The sequence below is a fragment of the Poecilia reticulata genome, linkage group LG9 (assembly GCF_000633615.1).
Source record: "Poecilia reticulata strain Guanapo linkage group LG9, Guppy_female_1.0+MT, whole genome shotgun sequence".
Lineage (NCBI taxonomy): Eukaryota > Metazoa > Chordata > Actinopteri > Cyprinodontiformes > Poeciliidae > Poecilia > Poecilia reticulata.
Genome location: NC_024339.1, coordinates 24,349,389 through 24,361,617, shown reverse-complemented (window position 1 = coordinate 24,361,617; position 12,229 = coordinate 24,349,389). Strand labels below are relative to the sequence as shown.

Genomic DNA, 12,229 nt, shown 5'->3' with positions numbered 1-12,229 from the left:
CTATTTATTATGTGACGACCTGGCATAAGTATGATTTGTGTTTTACCTGGAGATACAAGAGTTAGAGCTTTGTGAGCAATTTCTACTTTAAGTTATGATAAAACATCTTCAGGGCAAATCACATCTTCATGTGATTTTCCCTGAAGAACTACAGTATTACAAGATATGAGAAAACTTATTTTATTAACGCCTTCTTTCTGTGAGTCTTTGTGAATTCTTTATATTAGGAGCAAACGCATGGCCATGCTGCTTGTTTCAGTCAATGGTGTTTTACTATTTTAAAATGTCTTTTTAGTATCTTATTCTAATGATTAGCTTAGTGCTTCTATATCTCTACGTCTGTGTGTTTGTACTCTGTATACACACACAGACACTTTACCAACTTATTTTATGTTTTGTTGTCTTCACTTGCCCTTGTAACAAAGATCTAGATTTATTCTATTTATTTTAAGACCCATACCCTCTGAAAATGTGCATCTGCCTTGCTGGAGAGTGAAAAGACTATCCCTTTTCACTCCTTCTATGTGCTCATTTGGTGATTTCTCAGAAGTTTGCAGGTTTGTTGACTTTCTTTTTCCTTTTGCCTTCAAACTCAAGAAAGAAACACTTGTAAAACGTTTATGTTTGAATCAAGTAAAGTAAGTAAATATCGATTAAAAAATATGGAATGACTATAACTGCTCAAAATAGTACAATGTTTTTTTTTCTGTTTTCATGCAACTAACTTGTTTCCTGTGGTGTCAGTTTTAATGGTAGAGTCATTTACACTGAACTGAGAATTAATAATAATATTTACAATATATATCGTCATTGATTGTGATGATTATGTAAGATTGACGGCCTGACTTAAGTAAACACACGGATATTTGATGATATTAGATTTTTTTTTAAGAATGACATGAATGAATAAACTGTATTTTTAGGTTCTAGCCTAATCATGTGGCTACATGAATTAAAATTTAATCAGATTTAGTTTGCAGTGTGGTTGCATCATTGATGAACAGAATCTTAGAGAGGAGGCGCAGATGGAGATGAAGAGTGTAACAGAGAGGATTCCAAGGAGATGAGCAGAAACTGTGACCTAATCGATTCAATAAAAAAAAAAAAAATTAAGTCATTTAAAATGTAGATGTTGTTTAAAACCATTTTGCATGTCACTGTCAACAGTGTCAGGGCTCCATATTTCTCCTTGGTGTTTTCCTTATGCTGACAAAAATGTAAATATCAAATTTAATGTGGGCTGGTGTCCTTTGTTCATTCTGGTAAAGTTAGGGTTATTTAAATGAGTAGTGCAGCACGTTTTAAATTCATTTCAGATTTAATTAACTTAAATACGGTGCTACTGTTCTCTGAAATTCCCTTTTGTTTTTTTTTTCCACGGTCGGGCTACATGCCAATGTTCTATGAACACGAGGACAAAAAACATCATACCAGACCCATTAAATTCTAATTTGTTTCTGTTTATTTATTTAAAGTTTTCTGAACATTAGGCTGTTTCCGTTGGCTTGCTGATACCACACTGTGTCTTTTTAGCCTTCTAGAGAAATGTTAGCATTTTCAGCCTTCTCTAAACATCTCCTTTGTCTTCTCATTTCCCCCACCCTTAGGCCAAAGCTGGTTTATTCCCTCTAGCGATTACATCCAATTAGGAGCAGCAAGGCTTTCTCCCCTCTTCCCTTCCCACACTCACAACGTGGAATACAGTGCAGTGAATCAGGGCTTTCTCCTCTTTGATGTGAACAAATTACACTTCATACACACACTTGGCAAGGAAACAAAGGTTGAGTTTTCTCTTTCAAGTTGGGATTCTTTGTCATTTGGTGAACAACACGATACACAATGAGAAGAGAGACAATTTGATGTGGATTGATGATGATTTGTTTTTATGTCTGCTAGTTTCATATTGGATGTGGATAACTGCAAAATACATGTGCATATTCAGCAGAAATGGGAACTCAGGTTGGTTGTCTTAGACAATTGACTTGGTCTTAACTCAAACCTGACTTGAGTATCACTCAAACACTGCACGTGCTTTTCATTTATTGCCAAGAACATCGTACATTAGGGTGTGTGAAAGTATTAGTGGTACTTCTGTACCACTGTACCATTAGTGGTTCCCTATTATAATATTTCTTTCTGTCATGCAGATTACTTTTTCTTTACACCGAGTTCAGTTGAACTTAACGGGTCAGTGCATATGAGGAATATTCACAAAGAGCTTCAAACAACCCTTCTTTATAACTTCAAGATCAGTGATAGCAAAACAACTTAAATTACACTTTTTTTGCCGTTTTCATTTTTTTTTTAAACAGTGAAGTAAAGGATTACGACATAAGCATTTATGAAAACCACACTTTGCCCTCTTTAAGTCTCCTCATTATGTAGATGTGTAAGTTAAAGCCCAAAACATTCCTGACGGTAGTTCCTGCAGATGTTTGGATTAAGTGGATCCAGAGTTCACGCATGAGCTTCTCATGCTGCCGGTGCTAAATTATTAAGATGAAAACCGATCCGAATAATAACAGATCGCACTATCTCTGTTTAACCTTTATAGAGGTCTTTTTAATTTTGGTTTCATAGTTTTGTCTTTTATATATTTATATTATATGAGGTAACCTTTTAGAGCTCAGTGCTTAATAATTGAAGTAAACATTAGTGTGAGATACAAAAAAGGGTGGAAATTACCATAAAATTTCTGGGAACAGCTTGTGCTGGATAATAGGCTCCATGTGCTTCGGCATTCAAAAAGCTCATTTGGTTTTGTTTAGTTGTGTTAAACACTTCTGAATTTGACCTGCATACAAGAGGCGGAAGGCAGCAATTATTTTTAGTGTCAATAGTTACTTCATGATAATCTCTTTTTTAGGGTTCTATAGTGTATAGTTTTTGTTTTTGGTAACCAACTGAGTTAAAATTGTATCTGTGAGCTATAAATCTATTTATTGGGCCAAGAAGATGAGTCTGGTGTAATTATTAGTGGCCAACTGGGTCCTACATCAGAGAATACATGGTTTATGGATAATGCATCTCTGGAATGTTATGTTAGGATTTGCTGAATGTTTTGTCATTATTTTAGATTTGGCCATTTAATTGGGAATTTCAGTTATTTAATTTTCTGATGTGTTTCATGTTTGTGTATTCTTAGTTAGTTTTGATGGGTGTTTTTAACCTTTGGGGTATTCTCTGGACTGTTCCCTGTATTTTGACACAACAGAGATTCTTATAAACCTTGTAGTGTCTGAGATATATTACATTTTGTGGTGGGACTCGATGAAATAAAAAAAATGTGATGTAATTAAATGATAGTTGACTTCTATGAAATTGCATACAACAAAGTAGAAAACATGAGTCCTCAAAAGTAGCCAGAAAATCACTGGTGTTATTGCGGTATGATTTTGGGTCACCTCTGGTAATGAATACCTTGATTGGACAGTGTTGCATTAGTGGCGTTGCGCATCCTCTTGTCTTGCCCCTTCTCAGAAAGCACACAGGTACAATCAACACCTATTCAGGCATTGTGTTTGTAGACTGTCTATATCTTGATAAGCTCCTTACCTGCACAGACGGATCCCCCTCCCCCTTAGTGCCCAATTTTACGCATCAGGCCCAATTTTGTTTGCCCCTTTTGACCCAGGTGAGTCTCCTGGATCTCATAGAATAGATGCGGGTTCTTGCAGGAGAGAGTACAAAGCGTGAACAGCTTCCTTCCATACAAGTTCAAAGATACAGACATTATCAGTGTACCCGCATTACCATTTGGCAATAAGGTCACACATTCATTAAAATATCCATAATCATTATAACAGTAATTTGTTCTTTCAGCACATTTAGTATTGTTTTTTTTCATAACTCCTTCTGTGCACTTAGCAGCTTCTGTTGGCAAGTACAGTGATGAAGAAAAACAATTAGTCATTCCACAGTTTGTTTAAATGTCTTGTTTTTCTAAATATTTGCTCTTTAATGTCACTTTTCTTTAAAAAAAAAAAAAGCTCTAAAATGGAATATAACGCATTCTTGTAACACAGATGGGGTTCAGAGGCAAAAAATAATTGCAATATAATTCTAACATGAGGTGTTTCTTGTTTCTTCTATAGCGATGCGTCAAAGAGACACTTGTTAATAGAGGTCTAACCTGGTTGCCTGTTCCTGACAAAAAATAGTAAAATGAGGATGGATGGGTTATTTACTTGCAAAGAGATGGTGCTTAACACTTCATTTGACATGCCAGGGTACTCTGCTGCACCGCCTTGCCATTAGTTGGTACAGTTAATGATAAGGAAGTGCCTCAACAATGCCTCCTTAATTATTGTTGGTACTGTAACTGTGAGTCATTTCACAGCAAGCCACCCACTCCATACCAAGATGATTTAATGTTAATAAGCATGGCTGTGATGGAACAAACACTTTAAAGGGTGATAGTATGTGGGAGAAAGATGCACACGGAGCATCTGTTCAGGGCTGGGGAGTAGCTTTGTGCATGTGTGTGTGTGTGTGAAGGAGGTATATCTGTAGTGCTAATGTGCAGCACACACAGTGACAGAACTGTGTGCCTGAGAACAATTTAATGCTGAACTTTTAAGACTATTTTTTACTGTTCTTTATTAGAAAAGAAAGCAATGTTCAAATTATTCTGTTGTTCAGTTTATGCAATTTCAGTTCTACTGCTGTATAGCAAATTAATTGTAATAATTATAAAGACTTATTTAAATATGCACAAATGCATACTCACTGGCCACTTTATTAAGTTAATTTTGTTAAATACCAGTTTGGATTGCCTTTATGGCTTTCAGCACAGCCTTAATGCTTTGTGGCATAGATTCAATAACACTGTCGAAATATTCCTCAGATACTTGGGTTCATATTGACATGATAGCTTGAAATAGTTGCAAAAATGTTTCGTCTGCAGATCTTCGGTATGAGTCATCTGCTACGCCACATCACAAAGGTGCTCTATTTAAATTAAATCTGTGGAGGCCGTTGGAGTGCAGTGAACTGACTGCCGTGTTCAAGACCTCAGCTTGAGATAAATCAAGCTTTGCGGTAAGGGGCGTTGCAAAGCCGGAGGTAGCAATCAGAAAGTGGATACACTGTGGTCATCAAGGAATATACATGGTCAGCTACAAAACTCAGGTAGGCAGCGGTGTTTAATCAATGTCCACGTGGTACGAAGGAGCTCAAAATGTACAATCGAAACATCCCCCACCGCATGGCATTTGTACCACCACCTATATCGTTAATTCAGGCAGAATGTTTCCATGCTTTCGTTTTGCTAAGACTACATTCGGATCCTACAATCTGAATTTCACATTTGAAGTGAAGATTTTTCAAAGTTTCAGCGTGTTATTGTCAAATTTTGGTGAACCTGTACAAATTGTTGCTTTAGTTTTCTGTTCAGGAAATTCACCCCAAGTGGTCTTTTGCTCCCGGAGCCCATCTGTGTCATCTTCTATCATCAGAGACAGTAATTTGTTACAACCAGATTGCCACTTGGTGTAACAAGTAGTAATTTGAGCCACTCTTATTGTCATCTTACAGTAGTCCGCCTATTCTCCTCTGACCTTTGAGGCAACCACAGTATTTTCAGCCAGATACTTGCTGCTCACTGGATATTTTCATAAATCCTCTTTCTTCTCTGCTTTGGTGTTTAGACTGAATTTCCATAAGTTTAGTGTCTGTGATTATTTATTTTTATTGCCAGTCTGTTAAACTCGTTGAGTGTTTGCTGCCACAAACTAAAAAAACAACAACATATTAATAAAGCAAATGCCAGATATTTATAATGTGAGACACTTGACATATTCAACAGAATGTCAGTTGAGTATTTTTTGGGCCGTCATTCAATTGTCAGTCCTGATGCTACTCTGCTAACTAGGAGTCACAGATCCATTACCCAGATTGAGTTTGTATGCCGTCATGCTCTCGACTCAACCCAGGCGGGACACGTTTGTCTGTGTCTTGGTGCTCGATGCAGCTGGACCTTTTGTACGGTTGATTTTATTTGGGTATTGACTTATACGATCCTTATTAATGTGAGAGGGTATAACTATTTTGAAGAAGTATACTGCTGCAAAAATACATGCAAACATACCAGAGTAAAACCCCACACTGCAGCCTGCTGTCTTGGTCCATTTGCAAAGTTAGAATCGAAATTATGTAAATATAGTTGGGGAATGGCTAATGTAGAAACACTTACTGAATGTCAAAAACTCTGCCCTGGTAAATATTAAGCTCAAGTCCCTCTGCAACACTTCCACAATGCGTGAAGAAAATGTAACTTGTGTGGAGACGACTGCTATAGTTCCATCTGCTGCTGTGATTGTTTTGACCCTTTACTCAGACAAATGGAGACATCGAAACCATAACAGGACTAATAATTATGGTGAGTAAACGACAATAACATTTCAATGTGACTATTTAATGCAAAGTGACCCTGCTGATAACAATCCACATGCATTGCATTAACCTTAACAAATGACTCCTAGAACAATTAGAATTTGACTTGTCTCCTTTATTCACAGTGTCAATGGTAATGTAAATTATTTCATTTTATTCCATTTTTCCAAGTTAGTTCAAAGTGGCTTGCGAGTCACATTTAGCGTTGATTGATACAAGAACTTATAAGAAATGTACTTTAGTTTTTGATTTTCTTCTACCTTTTCAGTCCATTTTATTTGTTTGAAATTACTTAGTTTGGATAATCTCTCTGAAATCCAACTTTAACTTCCCTAATTGAGTTTGATTTGTCTTAGTGGTCAAAGCTCAAACCTAGAAAGGACTTCATAGTCGAGCTGAGTACATTCTGCTTTGAAATCATAGTGGATCTGGAGTTGTGTTAACTTCTATTAGTAAAACAAGCTTCTCGTAGTGTATTTTTGTTTGTGTTTAATCATTGACAACATGTTTAAAATATCAAGTTGTCCACCACTATGTTTTCTAATGGTTTAAGAAAATATAAAAGTCGCAACCTGCATTGTGTTTTTTACTTATGTGGGATCTCAAAGATTTGACTTCAGGGGATTTTATTATCATTTTGGCTCCAAGCATGAATAAAGCACAGCATTAGTTAACATTCTTTATTTTCAGCTGATACTAAAATAACAACTTTGTTTTATATTCAATAAACGATCTTGTAGTTTTATTTCTTCCTTCACATTCACTAAAGCTTAATAGATTGCTGCAATAAAAGAACCCACCTCTCTCTAAAAGCATTCAAGTATGGTTTAATTTTCTAAGATGCGTGTCATAAGCCACAAAACCTTACAGTGGAGATATTCCTATTGACTTTTTTTTTTAGTTTGCACATAGTAGCACTGTGACAATTTTTTAAATATAATTTCAAAAATAATATGGCATTTTCAGCAGAGGCTTTATGCCACATCTCATATCAGTGCTGCCTATAAGATATTCTTAAATACAGACACAATGAGGATTCACTTCTTCGCTACATTGTACCACTATTTGCTGGCTCAGTAGACGGCATTATTCCCAGACACTGGAATGTCCATCTTTATATAACTTCATGCTGTGATATCTCTGATTGCATTAAATAAATATTGCAGTCTGACAGACAGATTGGTGCCCTCTGAAACAAGCAAACCAGCAAATCCGCCTTTTAAATCAACCCACAGTTTGTTTTTTCTTTGCACCTCTTCGACTATTGTTCACAGTGCTCCAATTTGCCAGATACCGGGTCTTTATACATGAAATATTGGTTAGAAATATGTAATTACTTTTTACTGTCTGAAAATGAACATCATTATTATATAGCATATTAATGCTAATATCTATTTGTGTATTTCACTAACTGAAGCAGCACACATTTATAGTATGTGGTAAATGAAGATGCTCTCTGGTTTGAATAGGACAAACAAAACAAAGGTTTTATAGACTTAAGGATTTAGGGGCTTTTATATTTGAATGTTAGAATGAAATATGTCTACTAAAGAAAAAAAACCCCTAAAGATTAGGAATAATCACACAGAAGAGAAAATTTTAATCTTTAATTATTTGAATGTTCTCTCACGGTTTGGCTAATAGATGAGCAGCATTTCAATGAAAGACTAAAATGTCTGATTCTCTACGGTAATTAATTTGGTTCTGCCTCTCACTTTTGGTGACATTATAAAGCTATTGTATCTAACTTTCCCCCGGCATCTGAGTCTTTTTTATTTTTTACAATTCTTTGCCTTTTTCCTGGAAGAGTTCTGAACAATTTTGAAGATTTGTAGATAAAAACGTTGTCTGTTGTCTGACAACAGTGGTTACTGGTGGTCATGACAGTGATGTGCACAATTTGGTTTTTAGCCATTTAGTTATAGGGAAGCCTATTCCCTTTGCTTATAAAGACATTTGGGGTTCGGTGCGTGGAAAATGTGGCAATCTCCATCTTTGCTTCGAAACAAAGTTTTAACTGCTGCAGCGGCTTAAGCCGCCCTAAGCTGGCTACCGTTGATTGCTTCTCTCTAGTGTACACCTTGAGTGTGATGCACAGCCTTACTTTGTTTCTGGTCCGTATCGAATGCTCCCAAGACTAGACATTTAACTTTTGCAATTTAGTCAATCATCAAGACTCTGCTTATAATTTGTTTCATTATGAAATGAAATAACAGGTTTTTTTTTCTGACAATATTAGATAAAGAGTGGTGCTCTTATCCACAAGAGATAAACCTTGTGATGCAGCGTATGCTGGGTGATTTCACACATCTATGTTGAACACCAGCCAAGTGTTTTGTGTGCCTGGTGTTCTTTGCTATCTTGTGATTCACTGCATCAACACTTGGAGAGAGAGAGGGGAAAAAAAGAAACACCTTCATGTTCTGCTTCTTTATCTTCTCTGCATGTGTATTTATGTGTGGGTGTGAAGCGTTGTCTGTGCTGGGAGGCATATGTTTTATTTTCCTCTTATTTATTTATTTTTTTACTTGTTCATTTGCTAGTGTGTAATTATGTGTGTATACAAAACGTGTCTTAAGAATTTTCAAGTTTCTGCCTTGACCCCGTGGTAAGCGAGGAGGGAGGAAAAACTGCAGGGAAAAAACCCGTCATGAAGCGAAACATGGAGCGGCTTGGCTGGGGATTACACCGGCCCGAATGCATGAGGAAACACCGAGGGGAGCTTCTGCTGCCAGACAGATGAGAGGCTGACAAAGTGCTCGGGCTTTGTGCGACTTTTGGTCTAGGCTTTCGCTCACGTTCAAAGCAGTGTGAATGTCTGTGGTCCACAATTAAATTTGGTCTGCTTAATACACCTTTTCCTTTCTTGGTATGAAGGAGATTGAATTGAAGAAGCAGATTTAGACTAAGTAGAGGTCTTGACAGATGTGTCATTACAGACCCTTTCTGCTGAAACCGATTTCTTGAAGGGTCCACGTTGTTGTGGCTTCGTTTTGTTTTTAACTTTTAGAAACTAAATTCTGAAACAATATCAATTTCACACAGAGAAAATGCAATAAATACAAATAGGAAAGACGCAGAGAGAAGAGAGAAGAAATAATCACTCCATGCTGCTTTTCCTCGTGGCTGAGAATCGCTTCAACTGCCTAAATGTCTGCTTTATGTCCTATGCAGTCTTAAACCCTCTATATGCTGATATCTATTTGGTATTCAGTTTAATTAAGCAGGCATTGGTAAGCTGTGCTGTTGTCAGTGCATTATAAAAAACAAAAGTCATGCATATTTTGCTCTACAGAGCAGCAAATCCTGAACATTCAGCGTTTTGTCCGTCCATCCATCCATCCATCCATCCATCCATCCATCCATCCATCCATCCATCCATCCATCCATCCATCCATCCATCCATCCATCCATCCATCCATCCNATCCATCCATCCATCCATCCATCCATCCATCCATCCATCCATCCATCCATCCATCCATCCATCCATCCATCCATCCATCCATCCATCCATCCATCGGTTTACATTTCTTATCATCTCCTATAATAAATGCCATCTTTCTGCTATCCCTGCATCTAATGCCCTTAGCTTAGTTCCTCTGTATCAGCTGGCAGGCAACAGTTTTTGGAGCAATTTCATGGGTTATGATGGAGATTTAAGATTTTGTTAATGACGGTAGACAGGCCAAATCTCAGCTGTGGAACTGGACCAGAGCCTCAAATCTCAGGATGGAGCAAACAAGTGTGAATGCCACAGGGGCTAATCCTACAGCGGTTCACAGTGATGAACGCTTATTAGTCAAATACAAATGACCAGGACTGGGAGCCTAAACAATGGGGTGGGGGTTGGTGGGGCCTGACTCAGTGCCAGGTTATGATTTAGAGTCACTTAGTGTTGCTTTAGTAAATGTGTTGCTTTGCTGATGCAGCGCCCTACAGATGGCAGCTCGGTCTGGTTTTGCATATGTTATGCTCATGGGAATTGCATGCTAAATGTGCATATGGCATTGCAGTATATGGTTAATAGTGTAGCCAGTTCAGCAGTGTTGCATACAAACTGCTGCCCTGAATACTGTGACACAGTCGTAATGAAGCTGACATATTTTTTTTCCATCTTCCTCTCCTTACCTTTTTTCTCTATACAGCAGCAGATGGTGAGGAACCAACTTCTCCAGGTAGGGAAGTTTTAATTCTTTGTAACATAACCTCTGTCTCTTACTCACTTTCTGTTTATTTATTTGGGCTTCGTTGTGTGTTTGCTTCTATGCCATGTTAAGGTTGACAGAGAGAAAAAAAAAAAAGGAAACAAAAAACTACCGTCTGGGAGATGGGAAATGAAAACGAGAGATGACAATGTGCTGTGTTTTTCAGATGTTCCTGCACCTCTTGTTCACTTGAGCTTTTTAAAAACATCCATGATCCATGTAGAGATTGTAGACGTAGAGATTGAGAAATTAATTTGTGATGACCTTCTTTGCACATACCCAGTGTTGCTTGCTCTGCTGGACACTGCAACAGTCAGTGAGTAATTTTCACAAGTCGTTTGTTTCGCTTTGATAACTATATGAGATATGAGCCCCAGACAAAATTGAAAATACTTGGACTGATCAAACCTGAGCTTGATTATTAAAAGAATGGATTACCCAGGACACCATTCATGTGAGAACTGCATGTTTGCCATTTTAAAGACGTCTTTATGTAATAGATGCCAAACTTTTGCCACCATTTTGCACATCATGAGTATTTCCGTATTATATTTGCTCGTTGTTGATGGAGATTATTTGTTTAAAGGGAAAGAAAATAATAACTTGATAGTTTAAGCTTATTATAGAGTTCAGGATCGTTCGGACTTACTGTATTTAAATGTTAGGATATTGGGTCAAGGGACTAAATGTTTTTAGTTCATGTAATATGTCTATTAAATTCTCCCCAAGTTCTCTCTTACTGATGTAGTCAACTTGCAAATGATGTTGAATCAGGAAAATAAATGATCGCATCATTTTTGCAATTCAGTTCTTAAAACTGTCCTGTTTAGGATTTATCCAAAGCAGTAGATTTGGTTAATTTTTTATCTTTATCGCACAAAGTCTGAGTTCTAGAAGTTCACATTTCAACTTTGTGCTCTGATTATGTTTTTGTTTGAGTGCTCCTATTTTTTGTTTCATTATCTTCAGAGCAGCCATGGGATATAGAAATGTTTGAATCTTCACTTTGCATATAAATGCATTATGGCCACTAATGCATGTCATTAACTTCAGTGTGTGCTTTGTGTTTTAAGTCAGCTCTGTGCACCTCAGTAATGTTCAACTACAGTCTGTGTGTAAATAATTTTAATAACATACATATGTGACAATGTTTCTGTGAAAGCAGAACCACAGCAAATTAAAAGAAAAAAAAGTTTTTAACTTCAGCACTGATATGGTTAAAATGTAAGTGCAAGAAAAAAGCAAACATACTAACTGCATCTTCAGCATCTGTTTGTTTTTGGCTGTGAGTTTCATTAATCCTAATCCCTGCTGCGTTCTTGAGATTAGATTGGTTAAATCAAAAGGGATTGAGCATAATACCCATGGAATCAAAATGGCTTGTTTTTCTGATGCAAAGACATGTGTAATCTGTGATTCTAATCACTTAAAGGATGTGAGAGGACACAAATTGAACAACTGAAGCATTGTGGGAAATCATCAGTTAAAACACTTGATATTAGTTATTTTGTCATGTCAGATTATTTTAACTTGTCAGTGCTAAATTAGTCCTTTGTGGAACTTTTCTCTTTCAACACCGAATATATTTATTACATTTCATTATTATTGCAGTTATTTTTTGCCATTGAGC

General features: G+C 36.8%; 1 protein-coding gene across 2 annotated transcripts in view; it reads left to right on the top strand.

Annotated features, from left to right (window-relative positions):
- edil3a (EGF-like repeats and discoidin I-like domains 3a) overlaps window positions 1-12,229 on the top strand; it is a 265,981-nt gene that overhangs the window by 147,740 nt on the left and 106,012 nt on the right. For both annotated transcript variants that reach the window (XM_008418884.2, XM_008418883.2), the window contains one exon: window positions 10,540-10,569. In XM_008418884.2, coding sequence (XP_008417106.2) covers window positions 10,540-10,569 — 30 coding nt within the window. The remainder of the gene's footprint in view (window positions 1-10,539; window positions 10,570-12,229) is intronic.